Source organism: Mus caroli, unplaced genomic scaffold, assembly GCF_978045245.1.
Source record: "Mus caroli unplaced genomic scaffold, Mus_caroli_1 scaffold_13, whole genome shotgun sequence".
NCBI lineage: Eukaryota > Metazoa > Chordata > Mammalia > Rodentia > Muridae > Mus > Mus caroli.
In genome coordinates, this window is record NW_028227268.1 from 87,796,812 (window position 1) to 87,821,358 (window position 24,547).

Consider the following 24,547-nt stretch of genomic DNA (forward strand, 5'->3'; position numbering starts at 1 on the left):
AACTTTGACCTTCCCAAAGCACCCACCTTCCTAGAATAGTCTATGTGTTAATCCTTGGGCATCTGACACAAAGGAGTCCCTCTGTATTACCGCCCTAAGTTGAAATGATCAGCAAGAGGGTGAAATTCATAGCATGTTGCTGTTGAGAGTTTGGGGGTGAAGTTCTCACATCCTCAAAAGACATCATGTTAGAAATGACAAGAGCCATCACATGCGATGGGCTTGGCTGCTTTAAGCAGGGAAGGGCATAGGATGCTCTATCCCTGTGTTTAGCTAAGGAGACTGTTGCTGAATCTAGGCTTTGCAAAGGGCTCTGGCTCTGGCACTAGCGTTTCTAGGACCGGGGTTGGGCAGTCTCATTCTTATGGGGCTTGGATTCCAACTGCTGTTGGACAGGCACAGTCTGGGCAGTGTGCTGACAAGAGGCAGCGTCCATGACAGAGAAGCACCACGGTCACCTGCCATTTTTCTCTCAGAACCCACCTGTCACATAGTGTTTTTACATCCTCTCTAATTAGTTTGCCTCGGTAGCTCTTGGATGGCTCCTGCACTCTGTAATTATTTCTTTCACTGGCACTTATGCCGATATTGCACCCTTTGCCTGATAATTACTGTAATTATAGTCACTGTATTTGATGCCTGTGTGATAAACGGTTTTATTATATGTGTTTGATGGGAAGTGGTTTCTAAGTGGGTGTCTATAAGAAGTTACTGAGGTACTACTCGGGGGATGTGTCAAAATGCTTTTGAGGAATAAATAATGGGATGACGTAAAAATGTGACAAGGAGAGAGCAGGGAAGAGAGGGGCGGGGCCTGCTGAATTCAAGACCTGAATGAGTCACACACCCAGTCTGTACTCCTGGCCATTGGGCCCCACCCCCACCCTACCACCACTCCCCGGCAACACACATTGAGTCTGTTAAGCCTGCAGTGCCATGCTGGTTGCTGTTGTCATGTTTGTTTGTTTGTTTGTTTGTTTTTTGTCAACATGACACAAGCTAGGGTTAGCTGGGAGGAGGGATGCTCAACTGAGGAAATGCCTTTATCAGATGGGCCTATAAGGACGTCTAGAGGACATTTTCCTAAAGACTGATAGGCAGGCAGGCCTGGGTCGCAGAAGAAAGTGGCTGAGCAAGCCAGCAAGCAGTGCTCTGACTCCTGCCTTGTGTTCCTGACCTGACTTCCCTCAGTGATAGACTATCAGCTGTAAGATGAAATAAACCCTTGCTTGCTTCTGCAATTTGTCTTCTCATAGTAGAAGAAAGAAAACTAGAACAGAAGGGAAAGCAAGCCATAGCTAAGAAGGGAAATGCAAGGTGGGTTCCTTGCGTGCCCTGGCTCCCCAGGCTCAGCCTTTTAGAGACCACTGCATTCCACTCCAGGATTGGAACTCTGAGTGTGTGTGTGTGTTTTCCCTTCCCACAAATCTCAGAACTTATCTCCACCTCTTTGCCAACAGAAGAGTTAGCAGAAATAAACAGAAGCAAACAAAATTTAGGATCTGGTTTAAAAGCTATGCTCCTCTGGGAAGATCTTGGGTCACTCTGTCACCTCTCATTCCTAGAGATTTGAGCTATCCTGTTCAAGTGTCTGTGTGGTTCAGTTCCGAGTGCTCTGTAGGCAGTCTGGGTCCCTACTACAAGCTAGTCACACACAGATCCATGTGCTTGCTCGCTTAGCACACTCTGTGGGCCTACTAAGCTGCAACAATCAAACTCTACTTATCACTTTCACCAGAAAGGCGAAGGCTAGGTAGGACTTCTAGCTAGACAGGCTTAGTCTACAGCTCACACCATCCCGTCACATTTCTACAAATATTTGGGTGACAGAAGGGTTATAGTCAACGCTAGTCAGTGCTAAAACACTTCCATTACACCTGTGATCTGATGCCATGCTGTTCATCAGATGGGAGGTCCCCTAGCACTGGGCAGCTAAGGGGCTCAACATAGAGTGATTTGTGAGGTTTTCTTTTTCTTTTGCATCCTCTGTTCTAGATGTTAACAGCTTCTTTCTTTGAACTCCTTGAGAATGCAAGCTCTCCAGCTCCTTACTGCACACCTCAGCTGACTATGAGATTTCATTTATACCAAGCTGTGGGATGGGTATGAACAGGACCGGGGTCATGGTAAACAGGGCTGATGGGTGTGTGGATCTTAGCCTAGGAAGGGGAGAGCAGGTAGGGCCGGCTTACCTGGACACACATACTCTTTCTTCTGCACATCTGCTACACTGAAGCCTCTCAGGTGCACGGGCGCCATGCAGAGTGTGAACTGGCCAATGGTCCGCCGTTGTCGCAGCCAATCTGAGAGCCAGGCCAAATGACAGTCACAGTACAGGTGGTTGGAGTGGAGACGCCTTGGAGAAGGAGAGAAAGAAAGAGAGAGAGAGAGAGAGAGAGAGATGCCATTACACAGAGAAGAGAGTGGGCCAGACCTCTGCTGACCGTGCCCCTAGCATGATAATTTTTATGAGCCCACAGCAGCATTCATGACCCCATGCACAAGGAAAACAACAACACAAACAAACAAACAAACAAACACCAGAAGCTTTGGTCCTTTTATTACCACACCTTACTATTTTCATGTGTAGGCCACAGTCAATGGGTATCCTGGAGGTTCTGAGCAATCTCTGCGTCTTAATAGTAATTCTGCCCTTCCCCTTTGTTGGCAAGCAGGTATCAGCACGGAGGGGTGGGAGGATAACATCACCACAGGGTGATGACAGAGAATGACATCACACATCTGAGTGTGAATCAAAGATTTGACAGGGTCACCCTGCGACACCGGAGCGTAGGACTTACAGCTGGCCTAAACGGAGTCCTGTGTCTCCTCCTGTCTATGCTGCTGCGTGACTGACATCTGCTCCAGTCTCCTTCATCGCCTCTTAAGTGTCCTTTATAGTTCCACAGCACGAAACGTGGGGAGTTCTACGCCAGTGCTGACTGTGAACGTAAGGCAGGGCGAGGAGGCCCAGAGAGAGGTGTTTCTGGGGATGGTCCTTCTCTCTGCCTCTTTAACAGTGAGGTGCTGCTCTAAGCAGGCTCTTAGAATCCTTTATACTTTCTCTCTCCCTGGTGCCTGACCCCTCATTGTTGGGTTCTATTTTACCTGGAGGTGACCTACTCTGACTGATCTTCATGGCTACAGGAAGATTTCCAAACAACTTCCAGACAGACTACAGTTCTACTTCAGTGGGAGGTGTGACTCCAGAGCAGTTTCTTGCTCGAGTGAGTAAGAATCCCTAGACAGACCAGCCTATTCTGCTTCTGAGGGGAATGGCGTCTGGTTAAGTGACTTGATCGTCCTCCTATGAGCTGGGAGGCAAATTAAGGCTACTCAGGGGCTTCTAGAGGACCCTTCTTATAGACTTTCTGCCAGCATTTCTAACTTCCATATTCCCTACAGGTGTTAGAATTGGTAGAGTATGAGGTTTAGTGGAATGAGAACATAGAGATTGGTTGCCAATTTCAAGTGGGTAATCCTGGATGCGCTAATCAGTGGCTGTTATCTTGGGACTGTGAGAGCCCCTTGTCAAGCTCATTAATACAGCGTGGTACCCCAGAGGAGTGGCTTGGATCATGCCTGCTCTATAATGAGAGAACTGAAGGGCCCTTGACCACATCCCACTTAGCACAAGGTCAACATTGCCAAACACTAGCCAAGTGTAGCTAACTCAGGCTTTTGCTGGCTGAGCCTTCTGTCACCAATGGGCATAGAATCCCAGCAGGCCAGCTCCACCAGGGCTGCTCCAATCCCTGTCATTTCTGGTGCATTAAATGAACCCCAAACCTACATAAAATGTATTTTTTTTTGCTAAAAATTTTCTGTATATATTAAGTACCTCTTGTATTTCAGAGTTAAGTCAGCCATACTTTCAGCAGCTCTGAGGCCCTAGACATAGGAACTATAAAGTCCTAACATACTTCCTCTTCAGTTTCCAAGACCAAACCTGAGCTAATCCAAGCAGGACCTTCCCTTAGCCTGAATTCCGAACATCATCAAACATTTGGGAAGGGTGCTGTGGTCAAAGTCCCAAGCCAGTGGGAGAGACCACAATTAGAGGAGGGTAGGCAAGACCTCTGCTTGCTAATGAGCACGATCATTTTGTGCCAAAAGCGCATTTCCTAAACAGTGAGGAGGAGATGAGAAGATTTCCTACCAGCCCCTCTCAGGTAGCAATGGGTACCTGGGCACTTATCACAGTGGTTCTGTGAGGGACAGGAGGATCCTAGGGCAGGCTACAGGGTAGTGTAGGCTGAGAGGAGGGGATTCTATTTTGTGCCAGGAAACTCAGCTACTTAGTCAGTTTCTTTTTTTATGTGCCCTGTTTGATTAAACACAATTGTGTTATGACAATAGGGGCGACTTTGAGAAAAGTGTGGGTCTCTCAGGTGGCTAAATTAGAAGTTCCCATCAGATCCAACTGAGGGTGAGGGTTTAGCAGGACAAGAACGAGCTTTAGGCACGTTAGGACTTTAGTCAGATGCTTCATTTCTGGGTTAGCCACAAAGTTGGAGGCTTCTGTCTGGAAGATGGTGTTAGGTGAATTCTTTCTCAGCCCCAGCCAGCCAGCCCCAAATGACTGCTCTTCTCAGTCTTCCTACAGATGATTCTATCCCTCTGGCCATCTTCCCGAGACTTTCTCCCTTCCAAAGTGGGATCGCAGAAAAGTAGTGACCTCAACCGATAGACCAGCTGCATGGAGCTTCAATCAGAAAGCCCACAGGGCAGGGGACAGACTCAGATCTCTAGGCTAGGACTATTACTGACCGGAAATGATTGCAGAGTCAAGCTAGACAGGTTCTTTATAGACATCTTTCCACGCCATGCTTGGAAGATGGGGTGGAGCAACACCGTCTAGATACTAAGGATGCCTTTTGGTTGGCCCGTGCATCTGGGCGTGTGAAGCAATGAGTGTATGGTGTGTGTGCATATGAGCGTGGGAATGTGGGCTGCATGTGCTGTGAGCACAGGCCTAGATGCTTCTAGGGGCTCTCCTGTCTCTACTTTCTACCTGCCCTGGAAGCAGCAGAATTACAGACCGGATGTGCACTGTCCCGCTGCCTTACTAAATATTGTTTTTAAAAGTAATCATGAGCATCATGAAATTTGGCACAGAGATTGCTAAAAATGGTCCAGAGCCTCTGAGTGAGAAGGGAATTATTTAATTACGTAGCACAATTTAAGTTGTGATGGTAATGGCATTAGGGACCCTGGACCATGTGGAAGGTCTGTTCTCTTCTTGCTCTGTTCTCTTGCCCCGTGTTCTATTCCTCCCCGCCCCCCCATCCCCCCACTGCTGGGTGATGATGTGAGCTCTGATGTCAGGTTACACAATGCTGACATTGGTTCCAGCTTTCTTCTGCCTTTGATTTTGGGGCAGGGATTTCACCCTAGGCCTCAGTGTTACCAGCCGTAAAATGGGAAGGACTGTTCTGTGGGTTGAAATAACTCACAGGGAGTGCTTCATACAAGTCCTGGTGCACAGCAGCCATGGGAGAAATATTTGCTGTTACTGTACGTCCAATCAGTGTAGATTTTAGCATCTTTCCAAACTGTGGCGCTGACTGTGTGCAGCTGCTGCTGCTGCCTATGGAGACGTGAAAGCAGCCAGGTGGCTGGAGTTCCTATGTGCTGTTCTGGGATCTTTTGAGAATGGACAAACCATATTCCACACGGATGAGACCTCTTCTGTGAAGCAGAAGGTGGATGAATACAAATGCCAATTTACAAAAGGGGCCTTTTAGCCGCAGATGCCAAATTAAATTTCCAGCAAATCCTTTTAGCGAGGGGTCAGTGCTCGTTTTTCCATAAAATGTGGTGTCCTGAATTCTATGTAAAAGCTTTCCTTTGGAAATCCCATTTATGACTTCCTTCCTCTCCCCCCTCCTTCTCCAACACCAGTCACCCACCCCCAATGCTTTAATTACACTGAAGGGGAATTAGTCAGTTCAGTCCCAGGGAGTTCCATACAGAGCCATCTCTGAATAAAACTAAAGAGAAAATGGCAGCCAGGCAGAGAGCAAAGAGAACAGGCAAGATAGATAGATAGATAGATAGATAGATAGATAGATAGATAGATAGATTGGATCTCATCAGATGGATATTTAGGACCACAGAGAAAAATCACAACGGAAATGAGATAGGACTCCTTACTCATTTCCTTCCTCAAAACGCCTGAGCAGACACCCAGGAGCCCAGGCTAGAACGCCCCTAGCTCCTCTGGATCTATCCTTGGGCTGTCACTGTTGTTTTTAGACTGGAAGGACTCAGACGGAAGCCTGTCACAGGCTGTGTCAGGAGGCACTGCAAGGCTACATTCTACAGTGAGAACTTCTGGAGACCCAGTCCCTCGCGAGAGCAGACCCAGTATCCTGAGGCTCTCCTTTGACTTCCTGTTTCAGAACCTGGGCTTCATGCTTCCTTAGCTCAATTGTGGTTTGCTGGGTGCTCAGAAGACCAAAAGGGATCTCCGTGACATTCAATTAATGTCCTGCTCAATTTTCAGAGGGAAGGGAAAACGATACAGGTTCCTAGGTGTGCTGTCATCTGAGGGTATCCGACAAGAACCTGAGGAGCAGAGATGGAGACTGGTCTGGGATGATCACTAGTGATAACAACTAATATGACTGTGAACATCCTGCAGTAAGCACTTTCCATGCACAGTGTCATAGTGTTCCCTCACAGTGACTCCAACGTAAGCATGTATTATGAAGTCCCTGACCCAAAGCAGAGAAAGGTGAGGACAGAGCCTAAGTAAGTTGTGGAGCCTGCCTGTAACCACTGATCTGCCCATTCCAAACTGCTGAGCTTTTTTTTAAAAAAAATTATTATTACCTTAGTATCTCTTCCTCTTATATTATTTTATTATTGTTGTTATTATTGTTGTTTTCTTAAAATCTCGGTCTTTGTTTCATTCTCATAAAGAGATAAGCTCATTCTCTGAGGAATGCAGTGCCTTTTAAACTACAAGAACATGACGTCTCACTGCCAACAGATTTATGGGCAAGGACCCAAGAGGTCTTCATCTCAGAGGCCCAGGGTGGTCCTAGGACTTTGTTTTTTGGAAAAGTTCCAGATGGTTCTGAGCTGCCGATCAGGGAATTACTGCTTCAAGGATTCTTCATTCTCTTGGCGTTTATGTAGCCTGTGGAGCCTAGATGGGCTTGCAGTGGTCAGCTCAGATTTCAAGATAATTGTGTGGTGACAATATATAATGCCATCTATTGTGTGATGATAATATATAATGCCATCTACGGGGAGCTGGGCACTGGAAGTGCTTAGTTATGTGTGCTCGTCACCACCAGCCCTATTTATCGAGGAAGGAAAAGAGGGCACAAAGCCAATTAAGGGCAGAGGGCATCTATCTCAGTTCTTTGCTTTGGTCCTAAATGTACTTGCCTAAAAGCTGCTGGGGGCTGGCTCTCCCTTTGTCCTGTGAGTCGAACACTCTCAAAGATAAGAACTTGCAGCAGGAACCTCTTGGGAAAAGCCAACCAGGTTCTACTGCAGCAAACCCTATAAGTGGGTTACTGGCTGAAGGCAGAGTGGGCGACCCACATAGTCAGAGTCACGGGCTTGCTTCTGCAGCACACAGCCTGGAAGGTGAAGCTTATCCAAAGCAGTAAAAGATGAAGCACTAAGTTAGTGTATTCTAATATCCAGATGTTGCCCAGAGAGCGGGAGAATGTAGCAGGTGGCACCTTAGTGGGATAGAAAAAGGACAAAGATGACTCCTCCATTCCCAGAAGGAAAATAACTGCCACTGTGCCATTAGGACAGAACGGCCAGTGGGGTACAGCGTGAGTGGAGTCCATGGGGGGGGGGGTCTCAGCAGCTAAGTTTCCTGTGTTCTTTGGCAACAGAAAGCTAACACATTTCCCATCAAACAACAAACACAGTACAGGAAGACATCCCACAGTTGAGGGGTGATGAGAAATGTGTTTTCCCTGTACAGATCAACAGCTAGGAAGTGTGGATGAACCACGACTCTGCCCTGCTCCTGGGGACACCAAGTCCCCACCTGCTGTATGACTTTGGATATGGGAACTGTGTACCCATCTGCAGCCCAGTAGGTTTCACAAGCAGAGAGAGAGAGAGAAGGGGAAGAGAGAGAAGGGGAAGAGAGAGAGAGAGAGAGAGAGAGAGAGAGAGAGAGAGAGAGAGAGAGAGAGAGAGAGAGAGAGAGAGAGAGAGAGAGAAGGTAGGCGGGGAGGAAACAGAGCTGTTACTCACAGAGTTCGGATCTTCGGCATGTGGTTGAAGCTGGTGACCAGGATGCGGCTGATGTTGTTATTGTTGAGGGTGCTGCAGAGACAGAGAATAATGTTATGAACAAGGGGCCCTGAGACATTCATAGGTGTGGGGAGGGATGTGTGTGGCTGTAAAAGACAAAGCCAACAGTAAGAACCGGAAGAGCCAAGAATCTAGAGACAAGTGGAAACCCCGCAGACGATGGGGAATCCACAGTCCTGTTATTCATGTGGGGTCCCCCCACCATCCCTGAACAGTAAATCAGTGACTCAACCTCGCTTCGTTGGGTGGCTCATTACAACATCTTTAATCCTTTTTGTTTTCAAAGATGCATTGTATTTCAAATCATGCGTATGAATACATATGCGGGTCATGTGCCCACACAGGTCAGAGGCATCAGATACCCCTGCAACTGCCTGGCATGGGTGCTGTGAGAGGAACCTAGGTCTTCATCAAGAGCAGTACACACAAATTATGGCTGAGCCAGCTCTCCAGCCCCAGCATCGTTAACGCTTACAGGGACAAGTCAGTTATACGCGACTGTTCTCTCTTAGGGAGAGGAAAGATCTGCTCGTTTTGGTTGGTAGTGCAGAACTCCCAAAGGAGATGTTACACTCTTGTTACAGATGACGGGGCTGAGCTCGGCAAGGCAACTTTCCAGCTTTGCCACCGCTGCTCAGCACTGTAGGTGGGATCTGACCACGCCCTCTCCCGCTCCACCCTTCTCTGTTCAGCAAGCACACTGCCTGTACATGGTGCTATGTTAATCAGGATATTCCAGCTGTATCTTATCTCAGGAGGAGCGAACTCTCTTCTTTCCGGTGCTCTCCCTGACCATGGGACAGTGTTAGGACCAGCCCGTCCCTTTGACAGAGAAAAGCATGGAGAAGATGTGAGTTGTACAACTGGAACTAAGGAAATGCAGCTGCTGAAGAATTGAAACCAGGATTGAAGAAAGTACTGCCTCAGTTTACCCACTAAAAAGACCCACGGAGGAGTGTGGCATTGAAGGAAAGCTCTCTGCAGAGGCTTTCTGCAGTTCAGTTTAGAGCTCTCTGCAGTTCAAGTCAGTGACTACACATTGGAGGGGCGGGCGGCAATGCCTGGGAGGCAAAGCCTGGTTCTCAGGCTCTGACCCCCATCCCACCCCTGCCTTCTTTGCATTCCAAAGAGCAAGAACTGGATCTTGCCTTTGGTCTGCACCTCACTCTGCCTGCCCACTTGCTCCTGGGTCTTTCTTTGGTGTTTTTTTTTCCAGAGACATGATCCCACTCTCTTCTCATTAACCCTGTTTCTCTTACTCTCCTCTAGGCCGCCATTAGTCTTCACTGGCTCAAGAAGGGGCCATTGCTAGTCAAGAAGTCTGGGCTGTGGGCTCTTGCCAAATATATTACCTTCATCTTAAAGTGCCTTCCTTCCCTGTGAGCTACAGACTCAGGACATGTCATATGTACTCAGTAAATATCGACCATCAATTTACTGACCACACTGGAGAGAATCTAGTCTTATCCTGGAGTGTTCTATTCCCCACTTCAACCTTCCAAAGAGAAAGTGTGCTTCATCCAATGTGCTTGGATCACCACGCCACACGCTCCAACCCAAGGGGTCCTACAGATTACTTCTCCAGCCCTTGTGACCTTAGTCCCAAGCAGAGTTCCTGTGAGCACATCTGCCACACAAATACATTCCTCAGATGCCTTGGTCTCTTCATTACTTGCTTGGCCAACAGGAGGAAGGTTGGGGTGGGGGCACACAGAAAAAAAAGACCCTATTTCTTGTCCCCACTACCCTCTGACATTCACTGTATATGCAGTGTGTATCTGGTACTATGTTAGGCATTCAATAGAGATACACAAACTCACTTGAAAACTGTGTGTGTGTGTGTGTGTCTGTCTGTCTGTCTGCCCACCCACCCAGACAGCCTTTGGAGTATTTAAATCAGATAATAGTACCTAAGAATTCATCACCCCAATTAGGCTGGGCTGCCTGCCATTCTCTTCTGGATCAGGAAAGTATGTCTCCAGGAGAGAAGCAAAGCCGTGACTTTTCCAATCACCTTAGAATTTCAGGCTCTCTGCTCAGGGGACAGCATTATGTGCAAGGTAGTGCCTACAAAGAACAGTCAGGAAGGGAGCAAGTGAGCGCTGGGTTCAGATCCCACCTACAGAGCTTAGCTATGGCAAAATAGAAAAGCCACGTTGCCTGCCTGTGGTTAGATTTGCAGAATGAATGCTGAACAGACTCTGAGCATCCTCTTCATTCCTCAAAGGCAAAGTCCAAGGTGGCTCAACAGGCCTCGCCAGTTACCATCAGGTGGAGTTCACAGCCAGCCCTCACCACTTGGCTGCAGACGCGGGACAGCTACACTCAGGCTTCAGCTGGAACAGGGATCCAGCAGTAGCCCAGCAGCAATGACTTATTAACGTATTACTACACTGATATTTAAATGTGAGCCGTAATGAGAGCTATAAAACATTTACGATAATGGCAATTATTCCAGAGCTCAAATGACTAAACACAGTATTCACACTTTCATGATTTGTTGCTTGAGTCTGGCGGCCCAGGGATGTCAGAAGGTTGCTAACCTCTTAGACACACTGATTGCACCGGAAGCCACAGTTGCCGGTTTGCTAAGAAACACAGATTCCTTTGATTTCTGGCCTTGGCAGCTTTGGCCCAGGGAGGGAGCACCACGCTCTGTCTGGCTCTTAGGTTCTGCCTAAGCAGCTGGCATTCAATGGGAGAGTTGGCATGAGGGGCAGAGCCAGTGAACATGGGCCTCAAAGGCAGAGCCCTCGTTAGAGTCTGGCTCTGCCGTTTATAGCCTACGCCACCGTGGATAACTTTCAGGATCTCATTACTTTTCTCCTTTGCAACACAGGAGTAATAATGATCTCACAGAGCCCGAGCCTCTTATACGGAGGTAGGCTCTAGGCTGTGGCTCTGTATCTTACCCTTCGATCCCTCTCATTGAAGGGTGGAAAGGTAAAGTGTGGGCCTTGCAATCATGAGAAGTTGAGAATATGCCTAGAACTCACACCAGTTCCTCTTATTACCTGGTAAAGCAAGAGGCGGTATCAAGACTTAAATCCAAGCAAGTGTGATCGCAGGGATGAGATGTGTGTAGGCTTCCTGCTGCTGCTGTAACAGATGACCATGATGCTGGAAGCTTGGATATATTCTCCTACAGTCTGGAGATCCGAAATCTAACGTGGGTCCAGGAGAGTACACTTTCTGGGGAGTCTTTGGGGTGGAAGTTTGTTTTCTCGATATTGTAACTTGAAGGGAAGTCTACATTCCACACGCCCTTCCTTGGGTCATCTCTTTGCCCACAAGATCTTTACTTTGGTCTCATTTTTCAAGGGCCCCTTTGACCATTGAGTGTGACCCCCACAGAGTTCTGAGATGAGGATGTTGGGATCAGGAGGCCACTATGTAGCCAACCACTAATCCCTTGAAATAAGGTAAAAAAAAGCACTTAGTACGGGGTTGGGGGTGGGGGGTGGGGCTCAGAACTGAAATCCAGTGATTGTCACTGTTGCTACTATGGCTTTTGGTCAGACCTTTCTACCATGGCTTTACAGAGTCTCATTTGGTACAGCTAGTACTCTGAAGTCAGGATGAGTAGCCCCACTTTGGAGACGAGCAGTCAGAGGCCAGGAAAGGCTAAGGGTCCTGTGTGGGCAGCACACTAGCTGTTGGTGAATTCTGGACTGGCTGCTCTTTCTTTCCTGACTCAGCCACTGCCTTTTGCTTTTCTACAAGCTTGCCACTGAGGTAAAGTCCTTATCTGTCCTCACATCTAGTCTGGACCTAAAGCTAGGAAATCAGCCCCACCCTCCTTTTACCTCATGTTTTACAAGCCTTAGCAGCAGAAAACAAAAGGCTCCCCCTGCCAATGCCCCGCTCCACTTCCCCACAGTTGGTTGACTCTGTGCTACAGTGACCTTGCCATCCTCATGTATTTACCGCCATTCCCCTGAGAAGCCACGCTGGGTCTACCTTCAGCCACTTTGCTCTTTGGGAGCTATGCAGAGAAAACGTTCTTCTCCCAAATTATCCAGAGAAGATTGTGGTTTTTTTTCTCTAAGTAAATACTACTAAGTCAGCATTTTGCTTTAGGTTTCAAGCTCACATCTGGGGTTACATTTATCCTGTTAATTTCTTTTTTATGTGGACGAGTGTTTTGCTTTAATGCCTGGTGCCTGTGGCGAGCAGAAGGCGGCACTGGATCCCCTGGAAATGGAATTAGAGATGACTGTAAGCTACCGTTTTGGTACTAGGAATAGACCTAGGACCCTCCGGAAAAGCAGTCAGCACTCTTATCCACCAGCCCATCTTTTCCAGATAGGATTCTGTTAATTTCAGGATATCTGGCCTCCCCCATTTTCAACCACTCCAAAGGACACTTGGTTCCTAAAGGACACAGCAACCTCAAGCCTATTGGAAACATCTCTCCTCCTCACAAGGTTGAAGTGACAGTTCACCCCTTTCTATGTCTCTCTTATTAGGTCCTTACTCCACTATAAATGCTGTCTTCAATGCTGAGGTCTGATTGCCAGCCCATTGGCCCTTAGGCTCTGTTATACTTGGAGCACAGCCGTCTAATAAAAGTGACCAATGCCACACTTGCCTGTGGACCCCGTGATTGTGAGCATTAGGAAGGGGCTATTAGATTCTTTTATTCCAGGGGCAGCTGCTCTCCCAGCATCTTCATGGCGGTTCACTACTGTTTGTAACTCTGGTTTGAGGAAACCTGATCTCTCTCTCTCTCTCTCTCCATACACACACACACACACACACACACACACACACACACACACACACACACACACACACATGCAGTTGAAACATCCATAAACATATAAATAATATAATTAATTATTTTTTTCAAGTCACAAAGGATTAGAGAGTTCACTATTTCTACCATACGGCACATATAATATTCGGGTGCCCTGCAGTTTCTAAGTCAAATGTTGGGATACTGTGGCAAGACAGGGGCTCACCCATAACAATGAATGCACAAGGGGATAGTGCACATGGCAGTTAGCTCCAGATGCTGGAAACAGGCCAAATCCCACCCCACAAGCAAGGTTTTGTCAATAAAGTTCCATTTGTTTAGTTTTGCGCTGTCTTCGACATTTAGGCTTTATGTGAAGCCTAAAATATTTACTATCAGGCTCTGCCATTCTGATCCTGTGTCTGCCAGGGAATAAGTCCTAGTAAGTCAGAGCTATTCAGGAAAACTAGGGGATTAGGTCAAAGGCATTATTAGAACTGAGAAACAAAAAAAGGCCCAAATAATTTTAGGAATCCAATGGTGGTAATTAACAGATCCAAAGGCAGAGAGTTAAACTCCTAGACAGCACACCATGCTCCCACCCTGGACTGACCTGAGAGCTTCAATACTTGTAGTGTTGTGTGGGGACCAGGGCCGATACAAGGTGTATCCACGCTGGACTAGATAGGGAACCGAAGTGGGAAGTGATTCTCAAAGCACAGACCAGTGACATCACCTAAGAATGTTAGCCATGCGTCTTGGTTCACTCAGATTGTCTGAGTAGAAATCTTGGGGCAGACTGCCACGCAGTCCATATTATCGACTCCTCCAGAGGCTCCTTACACAAGCCACTTCTTTTTGTCCTCCTGGGGCTCAAAACACAGGGTTTGAGGCATGCAAGACAACACGACACTACTGATTTCCTCCCCCAGCCTTTTGTTACTAGTTTAAGTTCTGAGACAGGATCTCAACAAGTTGCCCAGGCTGCCCTTGAATTTGCAACGCTCCTGCCTCAGCCTCCCAAGTAGCTGTCATTATAGGTGTGTGCCACCACACCTGGCTAACGTCACAATCCATACTCACTGAACAAGGAGGGGAGCTGAGAACAGACTCTCCTGCCGGTAAGTATGCAGGTCAGTATACTGGACAACCGAAGACCTCTTTTATGGCAGGGATGGTGCTTTCCCAATTAGGAACAGGAGGCTGTAACCACCACTGGGGACATCTGGTGTGGCTTCTGCCCTCCCCTCACCCCGCCCCCAGCTCTTTATTGGTCTCTGCTGGGTGCCCATGTGTAGTTCTCTCTTGAGTCAGCAAGATAGCCATCTTTGATCTAAGGAGCTCTGACCAGCTACATCCACTCCACCCTAGCAACCTTAATAAGGCTGACATTTCCCTCTGTCTCCTCCCATTAGGCCATCGCTTTATCAAGCTGAGCTTTCTTGGCTCTGGGTATAATCTGCATGTTGTGTGTCCATAACACCATGTAATTGGCTCTAATGCAACAATATTATCTGTGAGCTATTGTGAGTGTGTGTCACATAATTACAAAAGCAGGCATCTGTGGTGAATGCAACTGTGCAGCCTCCCCCTGGGCCAACTTTCCTGGGTTCTGAGAACCCCTCTGATATTCACCCCCTCCAGACAGCCAGACTCCTAGGATCTGATGGACTCGCTTGCTAGACTGGCCCATTCATTCTCCAAGCAGACTTCTTTTCCCCCAGCCCAGATAAGTGAGGTGGCTCCTTCCTTGATGGTCACCTTGGTGAATCAACAGCAGCCACATTTATTTAAAAGTGAGCCTGGGCATGGCTGATGTATCTCATGCCTGAAAGCTAGAATGACTTCCAACAGTGCTTCTGTTGAATTCATAGGATACAGAGGAGCCAGCTGAGTATAAACACTGGGGCTAGACCCTGTGGGAAACATCTAAACTACTGGCAAGGGGAGGTCTGTGAAGCACAGCAGGGGTTCTGACAGCCTATGAACTTCAAGAGGAGGGACAGGGAGTCCCTGGCTTCCCCTCCCTCTTGCTTGGCTCAGGGAAGGCAAAGGGAATGAAACTCAAGTCTATAGGGCTCTTCCTAAATGGCTGGTTTTCTTCTCTGGCTCGTATGTTATAGAAATATAGCTCGTATGTTTTTCTTCTGGCAACCATCATGTACCAGGAATAAGAAGAACTTGTGGCGGCTGACCAAGTCCTTACACTCCTTAAGATCCTAGGCATGGAATCTTGAAGTGAGCGTTTGCTCACTCAGCTCTTAGCAGCTTGCTCGTGGCTTGTCTCTGCAGACTTGGTCCTCAGAGAGTATACACAGATGCCCGCTGGGCCCACTGAACTTGAGACAGACACCTGTATCTAAGCCTGTACCTGACTATGGCTACCCCAGGCACCCTTCAACAGTCAGCGTTTGTGAATGAAGCTCTCTCTACTGTTTCTCTTATAGGGAGGTGGGATTCACCGTCTCTCCTAGCTCTGCACTGTTTCCAATGCTCTAGTCAACTCTAGAAGTCAGGAAGGAAGAAGAGATGGTGGTTAATCCTTTGAGAAAATCACAAACAAATGCTAAATGTTCTCTCACGATCTCCCTAATTTCTGCTGCTGAGCTCAACGGGTCCGGAAAGAATAGTGCTCTGAGGTAGGACTGCCCAGACTTGCCAGTGAAGGTGACCATAATGACAGACAGTCACAGTAGCAGTAATGATGCTGACACCCTGCCTGCATGGCCTGGGCACTGTGCACACACTATCTCATTTCTTTCTCCTAACGCCCAGTATTCTAAACCTTATGCGCATTTGTTACCCCACAGGAACTGTGCCCAGTATACACACTGCCGTGCTGTAGAGACTGTTCACGGCCAGGTGTGTCATCAGGGTCTGTAGTTATCAGTATTACAAGGTGAAGGTGGGTTATATTGCTTTGTGCTGGACCCTCTTCACTGTGGTTGACATGTCAGGGGCAAGGCTCACTGCTGAGGCTGCTCAGAGGAAACAGCCCTGCTCTTGTTGTATGAAGAGGAAGAGTTTAGCTACACCAGTGTGGGGGAGCCATGGAGGCTACACGAAGGAGAAGATAATTGTGACCCAATGCCTTTTAAAGAAAAGGCTTGGTCAGGTCAATAGGTGAAAATGTTACCAAAAGCCATCATGGCCCATGTAGTTGTCTAAGCCGAATGGGCATTTACAAACACACCACAGAACCAAAGCTCCTTAACCTAAGCCAATCTTTCTCCTACTGGACCGAGAAGTAGGTCTCTGAGGTCAGATGAGGCAGGAGAAGGATGCCAGGCAGTCACCGAACCTCCACTACCTGCTCGCGGCTATCCTGGGTGCTACGAAATACCACGTTCCCTGGTCTCCCTGTGGATCGTTTAAATTAAAGCTCATAACCATTGTGTGGGCATATAATGAAAGCAACTGATGCCGCACTGATTGGACCATTACTCTCAACTGTTAGAAAACATAATGATCTCACAAGGGGCCTTATTCACTGACGTATAGCAGCCGGGCTCTCATCTGACACCTCAAATTAGCAGCCAAAGCAATAACAGCTGGGGTTTTTGTCTCAATATTTGTACCCGACTCTAAAGTGATTTGGCACTGGGTGAGTGTTATTTTTAAACACACAGCGCTCACCGCCAAGTAACATTTTAAATGGTCTCCAGGTGTCATGTAAAACCTACAGAAATAAATAAAAACAATCAGCTGCCAATTTGGGTCTTTGATGAGGAGGATTCCTTAACAAAAGGGCTTGTCTTCGGTTCTTCTTTCATTATGGATTCAGATTACGACAGACAGAAGTTCATCTCCATCCACTCAACAGAGCCTCCGAGTTCAGAGGGGAAGAGAGAAGATATTTTGAAAAGTAGAGAGGGAGAAGCAGAAGAAAGAGACAAGCCCTCACACGCTGCCATTTGCTTGGCCTGGAACCTGCTTGTGTAAGTATTTATCGTGCCCTGGTGTCTTTGGTGAGGGCACTCTGAAGAACTCATTCACAGATAGGAGCCGTGGTTCAGAATGGTCCAACTGCTTTACAGCTTGCTTAACCCCAAACCAATATGCCACAGGGTGTAATGTGACTAAGAAAGCAGTGATCTTCCTGTTCCCCTTTGTTGTGTATAGGATGAAATCTTGGCCGTGAAACTGCCCTGTGCAGGAGTCAGACAATTGTCACTATAACAAGGTATCTGCAGTAGGCCCCGGATGCAAGAGTGACCTCCAACTTCTAGAGTGGGCAGATGAGTTTGGAATCACAAAGAGAAGAAATAGAAACATTTAAAAAAATCTCAGCTCTACTTTGTGTCTCACTTAGAAAGGAAGGAGGCTAGTGATTACATACTCAATAACGGGATGTCACACCACCATCTTGATAAAGACAGCAAGACTGTATCTGCTTTCTTTTTAAAGGATTTATTTATTTTTATTTTATGTGTATCAATATTTTACCTGCAATGTATAAATGTTCATTGTGTGTGCCCCTGGTGTCCACAGAGCACAGAAGAGGGTACCAGGTCTCCTAGAACCAGAGTCACAGAGGCCACCTTTATGTGGGTACTGAGAATTGAACCTAGGACCTCTGAAAGAGCAGCCAATGCTCTTAACCACTGAGTTATCTCTCTGGCCCTAGAAAGACTGATTTTTGCTTCATTATACAAGCAGGGCCTAGTTGCATGTATGACACAAGGGAAGACTCTGTAAACATTTACCAAACTGATGGTTTGTTTAAAGATAAGAAGGGTGGTGTTTGGGGCATCTTTTGATATAAATAAATGTCCGAATCGAACAGCCTTCTGTGCTAAACCAGGGGACAACTCAATTATCTGCACAAGTGGGCTGCACAGTGACTGCAGTAAATGCAGCCTTCCTAAATGGATTGTCACTTCGAATTTCCAGACCCTGGGCTAAGCTGGGGCACAGTGTTTCCAGGATTTCCTTTTATTCTTTAAAGAGAAATGTGAATCCTGCAGGATTTTCATAGGAAATCTTTTGCACTTTTAAGATTGGCATCACTCACCTATAGAAACAAAATCCATAAGTGAACCAAATACCTGGGAAGTAGATTTGGTTTACAGGGGCCAGGTTTTATGTTCTGACTTAAACATCGAACAATTTGAGTTAGGACACATAAACACACTCTCTCACACACACACATTCACACACACATACACACACATTCACACACTCACACACACATTCACACACTCACACATACACATTCACAAACTCACACACACACACATACACACAAGTGCACACACATATTAAGAATAACTCCCTCGATGACACCATGAAAAATGGTTAAAATTTCCCTCTGCGTGTCATCCCCCTGAAGGGCAGCTTTTCCCCTAGAAACATTCCCTGGAAACCTGCTACTCAGATGTCCTGTCTTTAAATAACTCAGCCTGATACAACGGTGTCTTCTACTCCATGATTATTACCTGATGACAAGCATCCATGAATTTCTGTTCTTGGGGGAAGACTGCTCCTCCTGGCAGGTGCACCCCTGCCTGTCCAAGAATTCCACTTCTCAGTCCTACGGCGGCCCACTAAGTCACTGCCTGTATACAGTTTGCAATGGGGCTACTTCAGAGAAACTACACAGTGGGCTTATGGCTTTATTCTTAGGCTGAGACCCAAAGAGATCTCTTATATTCATAGTGGGGAGGGACTCTGTTGGAGAGCTAGGTATAATTCACACCTTGGCTTCTCTGTGCTCACAGAAACAAGTGTGTGTGGGGGGAGGGTTGTTCTAGGATTTACTAATTGAGCCTCCAATCACTGATGTTAGCTGAGGAATGATGACCTGAGATCCCCTTCCAGGCTACCCTCTAACTAGGCAGAGACACTGGGGTGGCTCTTTCCTTGGCAGTGACCATATGCTTGGACGGGCTTAGGAAGGCAGGGTGTTGTCCTCATGCAGAATGCAAAATGTTCCCTCCAGCAAGCCCAGGGATCAAGGGATGATGCTACAGACAGGACACAGAGTCTGGCTTCACTAATTTTTGTTTCCTGTCTGGTAATACAGAGAAGCAGACGGCCATAAAAAAGCATTGGATAAGGAGCCAAGAGGACTGTTTCCTGGCCTGGTTCTGCCATGAAATTTTCCTATAGCTACAAACACTTCACTTAACCTTTCCAGGGGGAATTCTTTTGCCTTTAAAATGAAGAGATTCCCCCACCCTCCAGGGTCTTTCTAGTCCTGAATTTCACTAATTCCAGGAGGGTGGGTGCTGACTGTAAAAATGCCACTGCTGGCTTGTGAATTGCTTTCAAAACACAACTGTATGTATCCTGGATTCCCAGCTGTGCGCACAGGCAGGACACCTGGCCAGACTCTACAAGTCACTTTCAGTCCCCAGAACTTGGCATGTGACACCAGTTACAAACAAACAGTGAAATAGTTCCTTTTTTCTCTCTTTATGCAGATACCGACTTCAGCTTCTGGGTGGCCATTAGGCTTCGGTCCCTAACTGGATACTGTGTTTCCAATTTGTGTTTGGAGACGGATGGGATCAGACAAGGGAGTGAGTTTGCCAGTCAGTTGAGTACCCAGCAAACAGAAGTCATTTACAAGGCAGAGAAGGGATCACCGGCCATCTGAACTAATGTTTACAGAGGTCTGACGCTGGTGACTGTAATGGTCACAATCGAGGAGTTTTGAAAATGGCTCTGCTGAGGGCATAAGATCCAGATGTTTAAATTAAGGTAGAAGGCCAGGGTGGAGGAGATGCTGTCTTTACTATTAGAAAATGCTATTGACGATACAGCAACAGCAAGGGAGGTTTGGAGACTCAGGTCTGGAAAAGAACCCTGCAACAGTGCATACATAGGTATGCCTTGTCCAAACAGCACACAGACCTCCAGCTAGCCCTCAACAGGCACTGTCCCATTAGGTGCTAAATGTGGATGTTTAAATTTCCATTAGTTGAAGTGAGATGTGATAATTCATTCTCATGTGCCCGTGCTCTAGAGTCACGCCTGACCTATAGCTTACCACGTACATCCCATAGATGTAGTATCTCCTTCACAGGAAGGTCTAGTGGGTAGAGTTGCTAAGACATGATTACAGCCAGGCATGTGCCCTCTCGTGCCTCTCATGCCTTCAGACAGTCAATGAAGGCTGCACATATATTATTTTATAGAAAATCATATGAATTCTAAATGTTGGAATTAGAGTCTCATTTTCTCCTTGAGACGGGGTTGTCCTTGAGGCGGGGTTGTCCTAAGTGGTTCAAGTTGGCTGGCACTCACCACGGATGAGCCCAGGATGGACTTGAACTCCTGATCTTGCCTCACCTTTCTGGGTTCTGAGAATACACGAGTACAACATCATGCCTAGCTCCACAAGTTTTTAAACAACCAACAATACTGCAAAATTTGAAAAGAAGCCCGAACATTATACCTGAGAACCAGTCACAAAACAAAACAAAAACAACAACAACAACAAAACCTCCCAAATCCAGCATCAATAGGAGGATTTGCTTCAGAGCCGCTTGTTAGTAAAGAACAATTCAGCTATCTCAGCACACCTCTTTATCTAGGAATATATACCAAATAACCAGCATTTATTTAAGAGGGAAATGAAATCAGATTACAGATTCTTTAAAGACTAAAAATGTTGGTTATTTAAATGTAAAAATTATTTTAGACTTCCAATTACTTTTTTTAAAAAACTTTTTCTGAAGCCAGAGTTCTCAAAATCTGGTTATTTTAAACATAGGACCACCATCAAACGCAGAAACCGAGGGACTCTGGGAGAGGGATGTTTTACATAGCACAAGAGTGCTTAGAGAGAAGCCAGTGCCTGTCCTAGTATGCTGAAGGCTGGATAGAATTCACAAAATGCAATTTAATCCTGATAGTCTGGGGCACATCGCAATTTGCAGCACAGTGTCAAAAAATCATATTCGGGGATATTTTAAGAGTTTCATTAAGCAATGACAGTTCTAAACGCAAAACTGTGCCATGAGTAAATACCGACTCCAGGATTGTTAAGACAAACGTGCAGCCCCCGGAGAAACCCAGGCGACGCATTTCGTAAACGAATGAAAACGAAGCTCATCTGTTAGAATGCACCAGTTTTGACTGTAGCTCTGATTTTGTTCAGAGAGGACTGGGGTGGGGGCAGGACACCATTTGGCTGGAGAACTATAAAATCACTAGTAGCGTGAAAAAAGGCTGCTCTGTCAAACACCTTGTTCAACCTCTAACACCCTAGGACAGCCACACCAATTTAGTTCTGGGCTAGACTACAACAACATTCTGTGGAGAAATTGTGGTGTGGTGGGCCTCTGTTTAGTTTATTAATTTCACCCTGACTGGGTGGGTGGCTTGTACTTTAGCTGACTACCTACTATGCGCAGCAGTGAAGCAGTACCAAGTGTCCACCAACTTCAGTTTTCATGAGTCTCCATCCATTTTTGTTAGGCACAAACTAGTGACCTCTCCTTTAATCTACACAATAGCTCTGAGAGATATGTAGGGTGCTCTCAGTGTCCAGTGAGAACTGAACCTCTTTTATCTAGTTTGCTGACAGTGGGCTGGCTTCCAGCTCCTTGAGAACACCTCCCAGCCCCATGCTCAGCCATGGGGCAGTTCTGTTGACCCGTATGTGATGGCAATTAAGCTGGGTTTAAATGTAGATCTGACAACCCTATCAACCGGCTTTTCAGAGAGGAAAACCATGGTTCCTGCATTATTCTACACAATGAGAATGGCCGCTGGCCGCACTGATGCATTTATTTCTTTCTATAGTTTGGGCACTATAGTGCATCATTAATAATTTTTAGTTATGTTATTTTTGTAGAGTAGTTAAGTGCAAGGGCTTAGGTTTCCTATAGAAATGAAGCTGAACACTGGAATAGGAATCCCCTTGACCTGGCCAATGTCACTTCAGGGAACTGAATTCACATCCCCCGATCCTCAGTCTCCTCATTGGTTGAGCTGATTAATATTATCTGCCCTATAAAGTTATGGCATATACTTAAGTAAAAGGCCACCCCCTTAAAGTCTTAGCTTGCCGTCTAAAACATGCCCGAAAAGGAAGGCGGATGCTCAAAAGTAGTGGAGACTCAGGCACAAAGGAAATACCAATGTCCCTAACAACTCATATCTTACATCACCATGCTATGTAATATATTATTATGACATTATTATTGTTAACTGGAGTGGAAGCCACTCAGTTGAAGTGAAGAACCGATGTCTGTTTGCACTAATGTCGAGCTTTTCTGAACTGACTCTCCTTGACCACCCAGTGCTTCATACCACTCAGCCAGGACCACACCACAGGCTAGAAGAGCATCAAGACAATTGTCAATTCATTTTTGCCATCTTCCTCTAACACCAGAAAAAGAACTTCTCAGCCTGCATATGGCTGAAATACAACTACATTAGGAGTCTGGTGAACACTGAGGCGTGTTAGGACGCATAAGCCCAATTGCTACTGCTTTAAAACCAAAGTGAATTTGGAGGCCAGCTTAACTCTTGAGAGGAACCCCACAGGATATGAGTCATGAGGCATTCCTGGCTGCTCCTGGGGTGTCCTTGCTCAGTTTCGGGAGTCCTAGACTCTTATGTTGCTCAGGTCTCTCTGTGTTTGGTCATTCAAACATTCTGGCAAGCTCTGGCCTGCAGCACATCACCTGGCACTCTGCTGACACAGTGCATTACACCTCAGGGTTGCCTGGGTTGGCAGTGACCATAAAGGAGACCAAGGGGATGGTGGAGCAGAGTGTAAGCAGGGCAGAGGCTCCTTGGCCTTGGACGACCACTGCAGTGCAGAACCACAGTCTCAGGCTTGCCAGTGCTGTCTGGATTTTTGAGAGACACTGGAAATTTCAGTGTTTATGTAGGTGATCCCAATTTCTAAATGTGAAATGTTATTCATTTGTGGGTATATATATATGTGTGTGTATATGTGTGTGTGTGTGTGTGTGTATTTACAGAATTTTAAAAAAAAGTCTTATCTATACAATATGGTTTGTGGTCTAGTCTGCAATGTCTAGTTTGAAAGAGAGCAGAAAGGTGGACTGGCCTTAGATTCTGTCATGGACACGTTTGCCCTTCCCCAACTTCCTTAGCATTATCAGACTGTAATGGTAGGTGGGTCTTGAAAAGACAAGCTGTGTTTAGGATCCCCAACCTTGCCAGGGGTCCCCCTTTGAGCAGCAGCTGTATGGCGCATAACACCCAAATAAGGCAAAGAGCACAGACCAAGGAGCCAGGACCTCTGGGCTCCAATCTCTTTACTAATGACAACTTACTGTTGACTTTGGGGACACCAAGACTAGGTGGCAGGGGTACCCAGGGTGCAGAAGGTTAGGAGGAATGACTCTTCCTCCAGTCCCAGCCATTTTCTCTACACTTTACCTGAGCAGCAGTTGGTCATTCTGGAGACCCCTAAAGGTCCTGCCAGCAACGGGCTATAGTAAAGTCACTGAATTTCCCAAATTGGCAAGTAGTATAAGTAGGAGCAAGACCTCTAGACCTGTATATACCGATTAGCTAGCTATACGCCCACGGGATCGCCATATACTGAGCTGGTACCTAGGTGTGTTTTCCTGACATCTGTAGTCTTCATTTTTTTTTTTTTGGTGATAATTATCTACTGGAATTCCAACTTGCTACATTTACTCTGGAAATAACATCTGAAAATATCTTTTCATCACTTATAAACGACAGGAATAAAAACACGGACATATCTTATTAACCAGGATTCTTAGTGTATATGTCTAGCTGAACCTGTGTGTGTACACACAAGTGGAGATCAGATGACAACTTTGGATGCTGTTGCACAAGCGACAGTCACCTTGTTTTTGAGATGGGGTCTTTGGCTGGCTTGGATACTCCAAGTAAGCTAGACTGGCCAGCAAGCCTTAGGGATGCACCTGACTCTGTTTCCTCCAAGGCTGGGATTACAAGTAAATGCCCCAAGGCTCAGCTTTTTAACGTCAGAGTTGTGGGGATCAAACTCAAGTCCTCACACTGGAAAGCAAGCATTTCACCTTCTGAGCCACTCCCCTGTCTCACTGTGTTTCATTTGTCTGTCCTCTCAATATTTAGAGTACAAGTTAAACATCGCTGTTGTTGCTTTTCATTCACAAAGGGATACTGTCCTGAGGGAGAGGCCTGGGACAATTTTGCACACTTGTGGGAAGCTCTGACAAGAGGCACTGACAGCTTGTCTTGGCTCAGCCCTTGGAGAACACTCCACACCACCCCGCAGCACACAATGGCCACGCTTCGGGGCATCTAACCTCTCCAGCCTCTGCAACATGGCTTCTAAGGCAGCCTGGGACAGTGGTCACAGAGGCTGCCTGCTTACTGCTCAGCGGCTAGTTGGCTTCTCTGAGGGGGGAATAGTGTAAGAGGAAGATGACAGGAACAGTAGTTTCTTGGAGGGAAAGCAAAAAGCAAGCAAATAGATAATGTGAGGGAGTGTTATGGTGGCAGGCACACTGGCCACGGTGGTGGGTGCACTGGCCATGGTGGTGGGCATGATGAACTGCCATCTCT

At 46.7% G+C, this 24,547-nt stretch overlaps 1 protein-coding gene across 4 annotated transcripts in view; it reads right to left on the reverse strand.

Annotated features, from left to right (window-relative positions):
* Slit3 (slit guidance ligand 3) overlaps positions 1 to 24,547 on the reverse strand; it is a 587,543-nt gene that overhangs the window by 135,472 nt on the left and 427,524 nt on the right. For all 4 annotated transcript variants that reach the window (XM_021178434.3, XM_029484039.2, XM_085829030.1 and 1 more), the window contains 2 exons: positions 8,236 to 8,307; positions 2,193 to 2,356 (listed from right to left, as the gene is read on the reverse strand). In XM_021178434.3, the coding sequence (XP_021034093.1) occupies positions 2,193 to 2,356; positions 8,236 to 8,307 (236 nt within the window). The remainder of the gene's footprint in view (positions 1 to 2,192; positions 2,357 to 8,235; positions 8,308 to 24,547) is intronic.